This window comes from Manis pentadactyla, chromosome 10, assembly GCF_030020395.1.
Source record: "Manis pentadactyla isolate mManPen7 chromosome 10, mManPen7.hap1, whole genome shotgun sequence".
NCBI lineage: Eukaryota > Metazoa > Chordata > Mammalia > Pholidota > Manidae > Manis > Manis pentadactyla.
The window spans coordinates 213400-230450 of NC_080028.1; the positions used below are offsets into that span (position 1 = coordinate 213400).

At 55.4% G+C, this 17051-nt stretch overlaps 1 protein-coding gene across 6 annotated transcripts in view; it reads right to left on the reverse strand.

Moving 5' to 3' along the window:
- The window catches only part of SHANK3 (SH3 and multiple ankyrin repeat domains 3), a 47853-nt gene that overhangs the window by 19401 nt on the left and 11401 nt on the right, over nucleotides 1-17051 (reverse strand). For 5 of the 6 annotated variants that reach the window (XM_036906795.2, XM_057508362.1, XM_057508363.1 and 2 more), the window contains exons 11-19: nucleotides 14928-15201; nucleotides 12015-12217; nucleotides 10792-10905; nucleotides 5745-5820; nucleotides 5372-5454; nucleotides 4833-4957; nucleotides 4609-4741; nucleotides 3682-3762; nucleotides 158-181 (exon numbers count right to left, since the gene is read on the reverse strand). In XM_036906795.2, coding sequence (XP_036762690.2) covers nucleotides 158-181; nucleotides 3682-3762; nucleotides 4609-4741; nucleotides 4833-4957; nucleotides 5372-5454; nucleotides 5745-5820; nucleotides 10792-10905; nucleotides 12015-12217; nucleotides 14928-15201 — 1113 coding nt within the window. The remainder of the gene's footprint in view (nucleotides 1-157; nucleotides 182-3681; nucleotides 3763-4608; nucleotides 4742-4832; nucleotides 4958-5371; nucleotides 5455-5744; nucleotides 5821-10791; nucleotides 10906-12014; nucleotides 12218-14927; nucleotides 15202-17051) is intronic. The other variant, XM_036906796.2, reaches the window with a different exon arrangement.

The window sequence follows — 17051 nt, forward strand, 5'->3', positions numbered from 1 at the left end:
CAGGGCCTTCTACTGTGCCCCTCTAGATCCCAGGGAGGAGGAGGGTAGAGCCCAGGCTTCCAGACCACCCTGACTTGAACTGGACCCTCTTCCCAGCTCTTCCCCGGACTGGGGTCAGGCAAAGCTGGGGGCCCTGCGGACACAGCAGATGACTCACCCCCTTTCCTTCTCCGAATGGAGGCTTAGAATCAAGAAACAGAGCAAAGGGGGTAAGAAGCAGGCTTTGTCCCTCAGCACCCAGGACCCATTTCCCCACCTCTCCACCCCTCCCAACAACCAGTACCCTCAGACCCCCTCACAATCCCTGGCCTGTACCTATCAGACCACGAGTAGCAAATTTGCCTGAATGCTGAGTCACTACATGACTTAGAACTCAGGGTAGAACAACCAGGAGTGGGGACATATGCTAGTGTGTGCATGCACCCACAGGCCCATGCACACACATACACAACGCCCATGCACATCCACTTACATATGTACACACAGGCGTGCAGATAAGCACACGCACAAAGACACACATGTGGAGACGTCCACACACAATTAAGTCATATTTGGCTCTGCCAAATGTTTGTTCAGAAGAAAGGCAAAACCCCATAAAAACCAAGTTTGGAGGCCATGGAGGGCTGTGTGGGTCACCTTTGAGTGTTCTGCACAGTGAGTTCAACAAGAGCAGGTCAGGGTGTATGCCAGACTGTGCCACCGAGGCGACCATATATTGGTATGGCACCTGCCCAACATTCTCATCACAAGAGGAAAAGGGACCCAGGAGTCCCAGATTTCCCACAGGAAGCAGATGAATAGGAGAGGCTCTGACCCACCAGAGCCCTTCCTGGCCGGGTCTCCCCTGACCTCAGCAGCCCCAGCACATCCTCGGTTCAAGCTGAGCAGATGAGCACAAGGTGACCGTGAGGTCCCCCAATGCTACAGGGCTCTGGGGCTGTCCCACGCCCATAGCAGGAGTGTCACCACCCCAGCCACTTCCTCATGATCCCATTTCTGCCGGCCACCTCAGCCCTTCTGGGCACTGCCTCTTCTCACAGTACTCTCCAGAAGGAAGTTCCTCCTCCTCCTCCTCCTCCTCCTCCTGCAGGACCCTGCTTCTCCCTACACCCTCCAGGCAGCAAGCAGCCACCTGGACATGAGTCTCCACCCTCACCACCGCCTCAGATTCTCCTTTTTTTCTGGGTGTTCAGGTCATCTTCTCGGTGGACTGCAAGATCCTAAAGGGTTCTTTCAGCTCTCAACAGTGTGACACAGAAGGAGCATGTTTATGCTGCAACGAACCAACAGTTCTTATTTCTCTTTTAAAGGCACAAAAGCTGGATCATGGGATGACCCTTTAGATACCTGGAGAAACCCAGATACTGGCTTGGCTTCCTCAAACTAAGTGTTTCTAGAGATCAGCAAGTGTGCTGGCTTCCCAGGACCACTGTTCTCTGTGGGCAGAGTGGCCTCTTCTTCTCTGAACAGAGAGATGTAGAGATTGGGTCCAGCATCAACAAAAGCTGTGACCTCTCAACCCAGCAGTGTGGACAGAGACTCTGTGCTCAGACTCCAGGGAGTCACCCACTAGAGCCTTGGGCTGGTGTCTAGCCAGGCCCAGCTGCCCACCGGTACTGGTTTATCGATCCGTTTGGATCCCCAGTCAGTGTGTTGGGTCGGCTCTCAATGACAAGCCTTGGGCCTTCATGACCCTAGGGCCGGAAGTTGGCTCGCTTCTCTGCCTCACTCTTGAATGAGCAGGTTTAGCTGGGTGCAGAATTCTAGGTGAAAAAGCATTCTGAGTTGACTCTGAAGTTGTTCCACTGACTTCCAGCATCTACTTTTGCTGAGGAGAAGCTGGCTGTCGGCCTGACCATGGTCTTTTCTGAAGTTGTCCAGCTTCTCCTGGGGGTTGAGATTCTTCTCTATGAAGCTTCTCCTGTGAAGCTTTGCGATGACAGGTCTAGGCATTAGATTTGTTTTTATTTCCATGCCTGGGACTCATACTTCTACAAACTGCAGTCCTTGTTCAATTTTAGAAAATTCTTGACCATTTTTTCTTCGAACACTGCCTCTTCTCCAGCATTTTACTCTCTGCCTCCAGGAGAGTTATTAGGCTTGGATTTTCTCACCTGTCCTCCAACTCTCTGCTTTGATATTTTGCATTTCCTTATCTTTCTGTTCTGCATTTTGGGTAATTTCCTCAGATTTATCTTCTAATTCACTGTTTCTTTCTTCAGCTGGGTCTAGTATACCATTTATCCCTGCCATGGATCTTTTTTAACTTCAGAGGCTCTATTTTTTGCTCCAGTAAGCTCTTCAGGAATCCTTTAAAAATCTTCATATTCCTTTTTTTGTACTGTCCTGGTCTCTCGACTTGTTAGTTCTTTTAAACTTTTTATTTGAACACCTTATTTTGTCCCTTTCCTATTCTGCTGGTTTTCAGTTCTTTTGATGCTAATTCCAGTTCTTGGGCTTGGTTCTTGCTTTCCCACCTCTCATGGGCCCAGAGTCACATCTCTTGGCTCTGTGTGGACATCAGAATTCTGACCCCTTGCCCTTAGGATCTACAGCCTGTCCCAAGCCCTCACGGACTAGGTAGCCAACAGTCTCCTCTCATTCTCTTGGCTCTGATTTCTCTCTTCCTTTCTGAGGCCTGGGGAATTCCCCTTTGTTTGTTTTGAGTTAGCTGTGTGCTTTTTAAGTTTTATTTTATTCAGAGTATTTATGGTGAAGGGAAAATCCCGGCCGTGTCGGCCCAGTCTGCTTGGCTGTTCTCCACACTCAGCTGAACTCTACTCAAGAGCACCTGGGCTCAGCCCGTGGCCAGGATGAGGTCAAGGCTCTGTCCATGAGTAAGGTCGGGAGTAATTTGGGGGTACAGGTAAGGGTTCCATGCCTAGGGCAGAACCCTGCTTGGAGCTGGGGCTGGGACTCAGTCCAGAACCAGGATCAGTTCTCTTCCTATGGCCAAGACCGGGTCAGAGCTCAGCCTAGGATCAGAGTCAGGGTTCATTCTATGGCTGCAGCCAGAGCAAAGTCTGGGATTAAGACTGGGTTTGGATTACAGAAAAATAGAACAGTTACCAGTCACGTGTATTGGGACATGCCATGAGGATGCTGATGGCCACGTGTGTCAGGACATGGTCACCTATATCTGGACATGCCCACCACGGGGGTATCGCTAGTCACCCTGGGACATGACCAAAAGCCCCAACACACCCGCTTGCCTCCCACAGCCCTCGAAGGCCTATCCCTTCCTCATACACGCAATGTTCACACAGCCCTGTGAGGTCAGCAGCTTGACGGAAGCGTCCCTGCCTGACCAGTAGGTGCTGAGAAGGCAAAATGAACGTGAAGGTCACATCGCTGGTTCCCAGCAGAGCCAGGAGGAGAGTCCGGGGCCCTGACCCTGCCCTTCCCCCACTTAGGTGGACAGAAGGCGTGAAGGCAGACTGGAGATGTGGACAGCCAGAGCAGCACGTGCAGGCAGACACATCACAGCCAGGACCGCCAGCCCTCGGTCCGTCACCACCCCCCTCCTCACCCCACAGACCCCCAACCACTCCGCAGCCGCCCATTCACCTCTGGCCTGCTCATACGCCCCTGCCTGCCTCCCTCCAATGCCTCTGCTTGGCCGCGGCCACCACTCCCTCCACCTGGCCGCCCACCCCGAGGCCGCCCGACCCTGCAGCTCACCAAGCTCCTCAAGCTCCGCTGTCATGGACTTGGAGCGCAGAGTCAGTGTGGTGCTGGGGGCCCTCTTGGGCGGCGGCGGGGCTGCAAAGAAGAGGGAGGCCTTGGACCTCCTGTCTCGCAGCGGGCAGCGCGGCGCGGCCAGGTGCAGATGCCACTTGCGCTCCACCGCCTGGATCTCCTCGTACTCCCGTGAGGATGAGTCGCACTGCGCCAGGATCTTGTTCAGACTGCGACTCGATGCAAACTTCTTCATGGCGCTGGGCGCTCAGGGGGTACGAGGGCCAGGCTGGGCAACGGGGCCTCGGTTGGCAAGGACCCCGGTGGGGGCCCAGAGTGGCCGGCCCCAGCCTGGGGTGCCCGCCCTGCAGGCTCCGATGGCTGTGTGAGGGGCACCAGAGCCATGGGGTGGGGGCTGGGAGGGGCCCCCCGGCAGGCTCCTGCTGCTCCGGGCCCCCAAGCCCCGGAGGCCACTGTCCCTCGCGGCCAGGGTGTGGCCAGCCAAGCCCGGGCCTGGGCTGGGCCAGGAAAGCGCGACGTCGCGGGGAGAAGACGCTTCCTCTTCCCCCAGGTGCCGCCTCCCCCTACCCCTCCACAATAAGCGCAGCGCAGCGTCAACCTCACAGTTGCCATGGCAACCCCGGCCTCCAGGCGGCTGCCGGCAGCTTGGCGGGGAGGGCTCTTCCAGCCAGGGGCTGGGGAAGCCGGGAAGGAGGGGGCGGGGAGCTGGGGGGTGACCCGGGCCAGGGGTCACAGGCCGGGCCAGGGGCACTGGGGCGGGGAGGTGCCCGGTCCATGGACGTGCCCATGGCACCTGGATCAGGCTTCTAATGGCAGCAGTTGGGTCGGGGGCTGAGGAGAGGAACGTGGGCCTGGGGTCAAAGATCTAAGGTCAGGGGCCAGAGGGGAGTCCGTAGTCTGCACCCTCACCTCTGCGCCGAGCCCCATCTTCTTCAGGCTTCCTTGTTACCGACACAACCTTCATGACGAGGCGGTTCCCACCCTGGCGGATCAGAGCCACCACCTGCTTGTGTCCGACCTTCACCACGTTCACCCCGTTCACCTGGGACAGACAGGGAGTGGGCAGGCAGTGCCGGTGCGTCCTCAAGGCCCCGAGGCCCACACAGCTGCCTGCCAGGTAAGGGCCGCCTCACCTCGATGAGGAAGTCTCCCGTGCGCAGCCCGGCCCTCCAGGCCACGCCCTCCACGTCCACGGACTCGAGATACTGCAGCGCAGGGAAGGCTGGTGTGGGTGTGAACTCCTCGATGGGGGTCTCTGCTGCAGGGGCACGGGGTTGGGCAGGGGGCAGTCAGGGTGGTGCTCCACCTCACGGTCCAGGTGGGAACGCCACACAGCCACCTCCCGAGTGGTGATGGCCAGGGCAGAGTGACCCAGGGCTGGGCAGGCATGAGGGACACAGCCTCTGAGCAATTTCCACTGGCCCCACTAAAAGGCCGCACTCCTCTAGACACACTACAGCAGAGAAGTCTCTGCGGGGAGGGAGGGAATCGCTGCCTCATATGGAGACATCCCAAACCAGGGTAGTCACAGCAGAAGCGAGGCAGGGGGACAGGGCAAGGCTGGGGTAGGGAGGAGGGTGGGGGAGCAGAGGCGAGCCGCACAGGACGCCCTGAGCAGTGTGCAGCCCCTGCCAGCCTGCCAGGCCTGCCCCCCACACACCCCCTTCGTTACCTTTGGCCCCCCGGAGCACGAAACCAAAGCCCTCATGGTCCCGTTTCTGCAGAACGGCCACCTTGTCGTCGATGACGTAATCACTGGTGGATGAAAGCAAGGAAGGTGAGGAGAACCCTGCCAAGTAGCAGGGCTAGCAGGCTGGCTGCCACGTGTGCCCATATAGGGTCCCACAGGCATAGCCCACCCCTGGGAGCTACCCTTGGACTAACCAAGGAAGGCAGAAGACAGGTGTGCTGGGCACCACCTCACCCTCCTCTGACCTCTTTATCCCCAGGAACCCTCGACCAGCTCTTGGCCTCCCTCCACATCTCATGTCCCACCTACATGCATGCCCACCGTTGCCCACCTGCCCACTTGCCCCTGCCTATACCTGTGTGAAGTGAGACTGTCGTAGGAGCCCACTGTGTAGTGGCGAAAAAGTCGCTTCGTCCGGTCCTCCCGGGTTTCTGAGGGGAGTTTCAGGAGGTGATGTCCTCCAAGTGGCCTGAACTGCCCCTCAACCATGCTGGCCACCAGCCTCTGCCTATACACCCCTTGCCTGGCTGTGCCCAAATGGTAGTGGGGGCCCAAATCCTGGGGTCCTGGGCCTCGAGTCCTTCAGGTAAAAAGACTGAGGGGACCTTGTGGGAAACTGGCCTCAAGGGGATCAGGGTCCAGAACAGGGCAGGAGCTGTGACTCCCACACGGCTGCAGACTGGACAAGCCAGGGCCATCCACAGAGCTAAGAGCAGAGACGTTATGCATGTGTGTGCGTGTGATCCAGTCACGGGCACTGACATGGAAGCAGCACTGTGTCTTCACTGAATCCCTCACAGAAGCCCACTGCTGCTCAACCTCATGGGTTCCCTTGTTCCAAACCCCACCTGGATGGGCAGGGGACCAGGAGTGGGGGGTGGGTCCCCTTCCCTGATGTCATTGCATTCCACAGAGCTTTGTTCCCTTCTGTGTTCTTGACCTCAGGGTCCCTCCCAGCCATGGGAGAGCTGGCCAGCCATCTGCCTGCTGCCCTGCCCTTCTTGCAAGCCTGCAAGTCCCAATCCACACCTTCAGTCTCAATCCTCCCTGCTCCAGGCTCACTCCTCCCACCCACAGGGCAGCGGGAGCTGATTCCCCTGCCTCTGGCCTCCCAGCACCTGTCTCCAGCTCACCAGGACCTTAGAAGTCCCTGAGGATGACTCTACTACCACTTCTCATTTCATCCACAGCGCCTTCCTCATTCCTTATCATTTTAGCATTTCTCAAAATAAACATATTCATTCAACAAATATTTATTGAGCTCCTACTATGTGCTAGGTACTGTTGGTTTTAGGCTCTAAGAATACAGCAGAGAAGCAGGACAGGGTACAGGGAGAGTTTGAAGTTCTAGGGTGGTCATAGGAAGGCCTCATCAGGAAGGGAGAGCTGAGCAAAGGCGCCAGGATGCGAGGCAGCAGCCTTTGGAATACGTGGGTAGAGGGCTTTCTGAAGCAGGGACACTCAGGGCAAAGTCCACATGGCAGACATCGGCTTGGGGTGTTCAAGGGACATTGAGCAGCCTGTGCAGCTGGAACAGAGGGAACGAGAGTGGTGGGAAATGAGATGGGAGAGGGAACCTATGATTTCCAATGGCCTGTCTTCTCTACTAACTGTGAGCTCCGTCTGGGTAAGGACCACATCTCGCCTGTTTCTGTGGTCCCAGCACAGAGCACAGCACCTGGCATACAACAGGTGGTGCTCCAAATGCTCACTGGAAGGGTAGATGGTGGACAGGTGGATGGATATATGAGGGAAGGAAGGAACAAGAAACAGACACAAGGATCGATAAAAAGGTAAATGAATATGTAAGTGGATGGAGGGAAAGGGAGAAGGGTAGTGGTAGACAGGTCAAAGGGTAACGGGTAAATGGACTGATAGATGGACTGGGTGGGTTCATGGAAAGGAGACAGACTGGTGAATTGATGGATCAATAGATGGATAGATGGCAGGATGGGTGGGTGAGTCAGAGGATAGATGGCTGTAAGACTAGATGGAGCAGTGGCCAGATGGAAAGAAGAAAAGAGTTCCTATTAATAGCAAAAGATACAGATGTCAGGGAAGTATTGGTCCAGATTCCAGGACCTTGCCACTAACTTGTGTGACTCTCAGTATGTCAACAGTCCCCTTAGAGAAGCGGAAAACTCACCCTAGAGGACCCCAGGTTCTGATGGCCTACAATTTTATCAGTTAGGCACCCTCCCAAGCCCTCACCTGCTCTCTTCTCTCTCCTCCCTATACGTTGCCCATCCAGATGGGGACCCTCTGTAAGGCACTGAACCGCCCTCCCGCCATTCCCAAGGCCAGAGCAGGCCATGCCTCATCATTGTCAGGTGGGCATCACACCCCTCCTTGCCCCCACAGCACCCTTCTACACACCGACCCACCTTCAGAAACCGTCATGGCACCTGCATGCAGAAGGACCACCCCCTAATCCCACAGTTCACAAGCCTCTGTTTTTAGGTTTTGTCAACTGAACAAACTGTATTTATTACATAATGCAAATTCATTTTCCGGTTTTATTAACCAGACACATAAAAGCCAGCTGAAGTGAAAAATACAACATGACCTCCCAAGTATGGGAAAGAAAGGGAGGACGGGCAGGGAGGGGAGGTGGGGGGAAGGAGGAGTGGGGGAGCAGCTGGGCCAGAGCACAGCCTTCCTGGTGTCCTACAAAGCAGCCTCCAGAACACATGGGCTCCACTGCACCCCCACAGCTATTGTGCCTGCGACTGCTCCCTTCACCCCTCCTGTCCACACAGGGGCTATGGGGGGCATGCCATCACCTGACCCTGGGCAGCAGCCTGGCCCGCACATGCTCATACAGTGTCCCCTCTCTGGCCTCCAAGTCCCTCTCTCTCCCCACTCCAGCCTCTGAAACAGATCTATCTTTGGATCTGGGCCTGTTGGAAACAGGTTCCCTCCCGTTCCTGGGCTGCCCTATGGCCTCTGGCAGAACTCAGCCCCTGGTCCCAGATCAGAGCCTGCCCAGAGCTGGCGGACCAGCATGCAGGTGAACGCAGAGGTTCCTCCCACCTCCTCCTGCAAGCAGCCTCTGCAGGCCTCTCTCCCTCTGCCCACTAATGAAATGCTCCGGTCCACCCAGGTACTTCTGGTACTCTTTCAGGTTACAAACCCCAGTGCCATCCCCATCTAGGCCCTGCAACTGCCTGGAGCAGACAGCTGCCTCACTAGGTTACTCTGTGCACGCACTTTCCTTTCTCCACAGCCATGCCCACCCCTGACCTTCTCTCTCCATCTCCTTGCTCTACCCTGCCTAGGCCTTCACCTTAACCCTAAATGACCTGCACAATCAAGACATCACCCTGGGACTCCTCCTGCGACACTGCCTTGAACTTTAGTCCCACCGCCACCTGACTGGTCTCACGCTCCCCACTCCAGCCCTGCCACCCCTCACTGCACTGCACACACCGGTGTCACTCACCCAAAGCCCAGGAAGTGTGGTGGCTGCAGCACAGACCCTGCAGCCCACTGCCTGTGTCACAGACAAGACCCTGCCCCTTGGGCCATGAGAACTGGACAACTGTCCCTACTTCCTAGACCTGCTGGGATGAGTTAGTGCATTCTTGTATGTAAAAGTGCTTAAAAATGTGCCAAGCAGCCTGACACTGCAAGCACGCTAGGTGCCAGCACATGTAGGTCTAGAATGTCACACCACACTCCAGCAAATAGGCTCTGCCCTCAACCCCACCAGCCAATCACCTAGGACTCCTAGTTGTCCTTCAAGGCTCAGCTCAAATACGCCTCTGCTTTGCAACCCTCTCTGACCCCTTCAGGACCATCCAGGGAGCTACCGTGTGCCCACATTTTCTTTACAGCCTTGCACTAACTGTGGTAACCACCTTGCCTGCCTTTCCTCCCAGGCAGGAAACCATCCTCTGTGATCCCAGCTCCCAACACAGGGTCTGTCCTCAATCAAGCATTTACTATCCTCAAATTCCAACTCTGATCCAGACCTCCCTCCCTTCCTCCCCAGCTTCAGACTCAGGTCCATCTGCCCCTGGATCCACACAATTCTCAAACCAGAACCTTCTTTGCCCACCCCATGGGGGAGCACAAGACCCAGTCTACTTAACAGGTCTGGAAACCTGTTCTTCCCCTGCCCTGCCCTGCCCAGCCCAGCTGGCACCAGAGCCCAGGCCTCTGAAATCATCCCCAACCTGGACACACTGCCCTACCTACCCTCCACAGGCAGATGAGAGGGGGGCATCTCCCTTCTGTGCTGCCAGCCACCTCCAGGAGAGCCCTCTGGGTGAGGTGAGGAATGGCCAAGCAAAGGAGTAAAGCCGTCTGCTCAGGAGCAGGTCAGCAGCCACACTCCTGCCTCCCCTGGCCTCTGACACCCTGTTTACAGAGCAGGTGTCCAGGCCACGGGCGGCGGGCAGCCCAGGGCAAAGGATCACAGAAAGCCTGGACCTTCATGTGCAGAGGGAGGAACATGTACACCTTGGTCCAGACACATCACTGGGACCACCAATGGCCACCAGTCAGGAGGGGTCTCTTGCCCACCAGCAATCCAAGCCAGAAATAACACTTGTGCATCTGGGGGTCTCCTTACAAGGACTTACTCTAGAGTAGTCACTGCAAGGGTATATCCCAGACACACAGCCAACCATGGCCTGGGAGCCTCAAAAGAGCCACTACTCCTTTCCATGGGCAGGACCACCTCAGATCCCAACACCCAGAGTGGCCCTTCCTGGATGCCCAGGCTGTCAGCAGGATCAGACCAAGACTGCTCACCCTTCTTCCCAGCCCATGGAGTTCCAGCCTTCACACTCACATCCTCCCTGCAGGCTAAGGATGCAGCCATCCCCCACCTGCTGCCCTCTGACCATCCTGGCCCCAGGATACCCACGACAGCCCCTCTGGGCCCAGCTGGCCTCATTTCCTCTTGGCTAGTTCAGGCCTCTATGCACTGCCCACTTGGACAATCTGTCTACTTTGGAAAGGCGCCTCTTTTCTCACACTGACCTCTTTACTTGTCTGCCAGCCATATAGGAATCTCACACTTCGAACACCCAGTATTTCTGTGATGACAGTGTTGTGGGGGATTATGGGCACTGGGAGCCACATGCAGGACCACAGACTAACTGTGGTCATACACACATGTCCCACGGGCACATCACGTGTCTCCAGTGCTGTGAAGCATCCAGTCACACACATCTGCTCATAAGTAGATGTGGGGTGTGTGCAGCTGTGTGTCTGTGTGTACAAGTTCGCACCGACTCCAAACGTGTGTTTGAGTTTACTCTAGTTTTTTCTCTGTGAATATCCAACTGCATTTAGCTTCAAGCAAGACCAAAAGGCAGCTTGGAAGTAGGAAAGCAAGACCCAGAGGGAGAACCAAAGGGAAGCAAGACCCAGGAGATGTGGGGGTCACTCACCATGTCGTGTGTCATACTGTCTCATCTGCACCTCCTCCACGCAGTCGGCCGGGAACCAGCCCGTGCGGCCTTTCACAGTCCCCTCCCAGAAACCGCCCTCCCCAATGCTGAGCACTGGAGGGACAGAAGCCAGACAGGCTGTCAGGTGACAGGGTAACACGGTAGCAGGGAGCCCATCTCCACACCCCACCATCCCGACCACCTCAGGCTGAGATTCTGCCCACCCGCCCCTCAGCCCTTCTCTCCTTCCCCTCTTCCCTTCCTTAATCCTCCTGGCTTTTTCCCTGGGAAGATTTTGGGATCCACACAGAAGAGAGAAACAAACAGATGGGCACAGCACCGGATGGGCATGTGGGGGACAGGGGCAGAGAGGCAGGGGCCACAGTCCTGCTCCTGCCCTCCCAGCTGACCCCTCTCCTCCCACCTCCTGAACCAACCCCCATACTTGCTATGTAGCCCAACCCAGGGGTCACTGCCGAGAGCTCAGGGTCACTGTGCTGTAGCTGGGGGATCAGCCACAAGACGGACCAAGAAAGGGTGACCCTTAACTGTTTCTTCCTCGGGTTCCCATGGACACAGGGCACCCATGAGGACAGGACCCCAATGAAGACAGAGATCCTCATAATGAGAGGAGTTTCATGGCACAGGATCCCATCAGAATACAGCCCTGGTAACAGAAACCCTCATGACACACAAGACAGCCACATAACGGGCATAGACATCACCTACAATGGCCCAAGGGCCCACATATTGCAAGGATTTCCAACGAAGAAATCCCAGAAGTGACACAAGAACCCCGTAATTCGATGCTCTTTAATGGGATAGGGTCCTTCAAAATCACACCGAACCCCAATGAACCCCAATGACAGTAGCCCCCATCACGACACAGAAACACCCCCATGATGAGCGGAGCCTCTGGTGACACAGAAAACCCAGTGACAGAGGAATGCTGGGGGCCCACACGACAGGAACCCCGTAAAGGCAGACACCCCTCCCTGACACAGAGCCCTTCACAGTGATACACGGAATCCCTAGTGGCAGATGCATCCCATAATGACCACAGCGGCTCAGAGTTCCCAGGGACACCTCCAGTGGTAGAGACCCCCAAAATGGCATCAGCCCCTCTGGATGGTGCAGCACCCTGGCCGTGCCTCCCAGAGGGGCGCCCGACAGCCCCAGGAGGCCCCGCGACCCCCGCGACCCCGCCCCCCGGCGCCCCTCACCCTTCACGGCCTCGCCGCGGTGCAGCGGGATCTCGCCCTCGCCCTGCGGGCTGTGCGCCTTCACCGCGATGAACTTGCGGCCGGGGACGGCGCTGTAAAGTTTCCGCTTCGGGCCCCGGGGCGGCGGCGCGGGGGGCGCGGGGGTCGCCGGACCGGGACCGGGCGCGGGTCCCGGGCCGCCGGGGCCGCCGGGCCCGCTCGGGCTGTAGACGAACACGTAGGTGACGGACGCGATGCCGGGGGGCAGCGGGCACGCGAAGCCGGCGCCCGGGGCCTCCATGGCGCGCGGCCCGGCCCCGCCGCCGGCCTCACCGCAGCCGCCGCCGCAGCGCCCGCCGCCCGCCGCCCGCCGCCGCCGCCCGCCCGCCCGCCGGGGGCCCGGCCCGGGGCCGCTCCATGGGCCGCGCCGCCGCGCCCGGCCCGCTCCCGCCAGCGCAGAGCCGCGCCCGCTCAGGGCTCGGGGGCCGCGGGGCTGCGCTCCCGGGCGCGCCGGGCTCGCTCCATGCCGCGGCCGCTCCGCGCGCCCCGCCCCCCCGCGCCCGGCTCCTCCCTCTGCGGGCGGCGGCGGCCAGCCCCGCCCCCCCGCTACCCCGGGCCTCCGCGCGGGAGGGCGGCGAAAGGGGTCGGGCCGAGCCAGCGGCGCTGGGGGCTTCAGGGTCACGGCCGGGGGCGCTCCGCCCGGGCCTTGGCCTCGCCACACCCTGACCGCCGGCCAGCGCTGGACGCCTGAATGCCCCTCCGGCCCTGTGTCCTCACACCTGCTCCTGATGCCCATGCCCACTCCGTGCTGACCACCTTCCCGGGACCGCTCCCCCAGCCTGGGCTCTTCCTCCACCTTTGTCTGCTCAAAAGCGGCCGTGACCCCCAAGTACCTAGGCAGACCAGACCAACACTCCCGGGCCAGCTCCCTGGGACCTGGGAGTCAGCTACACCAGTCACGAGGTTGGGTACCTCCTGTCCCTCCTCCGGGCCCTTCACAGTGCTGTTCCCAGCACCTCAACTCTTCTAATCCTGCTCCTCCGGCCAGTTACTAAGTTAATGTCTCTCTGCTCTAAACCCACCTTTTTCTGCCCTGCTCCGTGATGCTGGCGAGGGCTCTGCCACATTTGGTGGGCGGGACGGCTGGGCAGCTAGAGGCTCCATGTCAGGCTCTACCAAAAGGGGGCACTAGGGGGCGCTACCACCTCCCTCCACACCTTCCCAGTCACAGCTCCAATGCCACGTTCTCTCCTTTGACCAAAGGTGCTCCCCTCCAGGCCCTCTCCCTCCATGGTACCCCAAACTTCCTCAGCCCCTCCTGGCAACTCACCAGAAGGCCCCCTTACCTGGATCACTGCCCACCCAACTGCTTCTTAACCCTAGGCCCCAGCTGTCAATGTGCTCTGAGACCTTTTGGATGCCTTGCTATTAGCTTCTACTGCGTCTGGCACCCTAGGCACCTATTAAATGTTTGTAGAAAAATAATAATAATTCTACTGTCCCCACAGAGCAGTGTGCTGGAGCCCTGAGCATAGCAAGTCTTAATTTTCCATTTGCTGAAAGGATGAATGAACATACAAAAAAATAAATGAAAGTAGGGCATCCACACAGCCCCAACTGAAGAGCAACCCTTCTGGAAAACTGGAACACCCCAAAGTTTATTCTCCTCACCACTGGGTCGTCTCACCCTTAGAAAATCCGTGAGATATGCAAACGTTTCGGGGGAGAACTACAGTGGTTTGGGGTAGGACAGACAGCCTTAGACTCTGGGCAGAGACATGGAGAGAGAAAAGACATCGCAGAGCGAGGCTGCATGAGCAGGGACAACGGCGGAGGAAGAAATGGCTTTTATAAACATCTGCCGCACCCCAAGCCCTGTGCTGAACACTCAGGCTTAGAAAGTTTGGGTCTACCTGGGGCCCGATCATGCTCTACTTCCTAGCCCTGTGACTTTGGACAAGTCACTTACCCCACCTGAGCATCAGGACCCTGTCTGTAAAACCTCGTATGTGGTCAAGGTTAAGATGACACACACGTGCTGCTGAGTCGACCTGTCTGGAGTGAAAACCACTGTGACTGCTGTTTTCTCCCCCTGCTCATGGCTGGCTGTGGACCAGCATGGAAGGGAAACTCCCCTCCACCTACCCAGGGCCTGGGCGGCGTCCCAAAGGAAACAGCGTGGCCAGGATTAGTCCTGCCTTACTGTGAGAAACCCAGGCATAGAATGGTTAGCTGACCTGTCCAAGGCCCCACGTCGGCAAGTGCAAGGACAGCACTGGACCCCGAATATCTGATCTGCAGAGCCAGTGCTCCCCCTTCCACTGCCCACTGTGCAGCTCATGAAGGCCAGCGGGGCTCCAGCCCAGGCTTTCTAAGTTCTTGGGGTGCCAAGTCACTCAAAGGTCCCTGGTTCTCAGGGTCCCTGCACTCATGGTCAGAAGTATAGGACTGGAGGGGTGGGGTAAAGACTGAGACTCCCCTTGGGGAGAGGGCAGGGGTCACCTATAGGTTTGGAGCCTTCATGGAGAAGCCCCATTCCCTAACCTCTTACCACATGCCACCCAGCCCTGTCTCCTCCCAGCCCTGCATCATCCCTAACACACAGGGACCTTTCTAAATCACAAGCCTGACCAGAACATCTCCCACAACATGCTCCCTCAGCTGCCCACTGTTCTCAGGACAAGTCTAGCTCCAACCAGGGATCAGCATCAGGGAGCCTGCCCCAGCCCACAGGATCTTACCTTCTTCCCTTCCCCATCCAGAGAGGCCCATCTGGGGGCCTGGGAGTTCCCCAACCCCAAGCCTCAGCCCATTACTACACATCTACCAGGTATCACTAGGCTTCTTCGTGCCTCCCCATGCTGGCTCCTTCTGGTTTGGGTCCCAGCACCCCACCCACCCAGGCCCTGCCAGGGCCTCCCAGCCCCCTCCTACCTGATCTTGCTCTGGCTGCTTCTGCCTGCTGCGGGGCCACCAACATCACTCTCTTGGTCACCATCCTGGTCCCGGTCTTTCTCCTCCTGCAGTCGCTGGAGCAGCAGCTGGTGGGGGAGGCTTCGCAGCGAGGGTCCAGGAGAAGCTGCAGGCTGCACCTCACCCTTCAGGTTGATGTCACTGGCTGAGCGCTGCAGGGGCCGAGGGGAGGCCAGGCCACTGGGGCCAGCCAGCCGCCGCCGCTTTGCATAGCTGGGGGTTTCCCTGAATGGCACTGGGGATTGGGGGGGCACAGGTGAGATGAGCAGCCAGATAGGGTGACCAGCTTGTACTGGTTTTCCCAGGATTTCCAGATTTCAAAACTAAAATGCTATGCCCCAGGAACTGTGTCAGTACCAGGCAAACCAAGACAGCCACCCTGTGACTGAAGCTACCATTGGGGGGCTACATCCAAAACTGCTTCTAACTCTAGCTTCAGGGATAGAAGCCCACTCTTCCTGTCAGTGAAATGAGGTCTTGGGGAGCTCAGATCTGCTCTCAGAACTTCCCATTTCACAGGCTTCAGAAGAGACAGAACGGGCCATATGTGACAAATCTCACCAGACTACTGCTATACAAGACCATTTATAGTTGACTATGACCAGAGAGACTTTAAAGACATTCTAGACCAGGGGTTGGCAAATTTCTGTAAAGAATCAAATAGTAACTATGTCAGGCTTTTGCAAGCTATAATCTCTGTTGCAAGGGATCAACACTGCCACGGTAGCACAAAAACAGCCACAAACAATATATAAGCAAATGGGTGTGGCTGAGTTCCAATAAAACTTTATTTAAAAAGCAGATGATGATTTTAAAAACATGATCCAACTATACACTATTTACAAAAGAATCACTTTCAATCCAAAGACACAAGCAGGTTTAAAATAAAAGGATAAAAGGAAATATTTTATGTAAATAGTAACCAAAAGATATCTAAGTAGCTGTATTAATATCTGACAAAACATATTTAAAGATTAAAAATGTTACAAGAGACAGAAAAGGACATTGTATATTGACAAAACTGTCAATTCATCAAATAAATTACCAATTATTAACATATATGCACCAAACAACAGAGCATCAAAATATATGAAACAAACATTGACACATTTAGATAAATAGACAGTTCTATAATTATATTTAAGCCTTCAATAGCCCACTCTCAGTAATGGACAGAACATCTAGGGAGCAGATCAATAAAGTCATAAAAGACTTGAGCCAATTAGACCTAACAGATATAACATATAGAACACTCCATAGAACAAAAGCAGAATACACATTATTCTTAAGTGCACATGGGACATTCTCCAGGATAGAGGAGAGGCCACAAAACAAGTCTCTATAAATTTTAAAAGACCGACATCATTCAAAGTAGGTTCTCCAATCACAACAGAATGAAGGTGGAAATCAAGAACAGAAAAAAAACAGGAAAATTCAAAAATACATGAACATTAACATAATCTTATACAACCAAGGTGTCAAAATGAAAGTCACAGGAAAAATGAGAAATCACTTTAAGAAATGAAAACAAAAATACAACACACCAAAACTTATGGGATGTAGCAAAAGCAGTACTAAGGAGACTAATTTATAGCTATAAGCCTACATTAAGGGATGGAGGTCTCAAATCAATAGCCTAATTACATATTTTAAGGAAATAGAAAAAGAGAAGCAAACGAAACCCAAACCCAAAGCTAGCAGAAGGGAGGAAATAATAAACATTAGACAGAGATAAATGAAATAGGGAATAGAAATATATAAAGAAACCAAAAGTTGTTCCTTTGAAAATATCAACAAAATTGACAAACTTTTTTCTAAACTAAGAAAAAAAAAGAAGGACACAAATATATATAATCAGAGATGAAATTTCAGGCATTAATACTGACATTTTAGAATTAAAAAGGAATGTAAGATAACGCTTTGAATAATCATATGCAAACAAATTAGATAAGTTACCTGAGATGGACGAATCTCTGTAAAAACACAAATTACTAGAACTCAAGGTGAAACAGAAAATCTCAACAGATCTATAACATGCTAAGAAATTGGATCAGTAGTCATGTCTCTCAACAAAGAAAAGTCCAA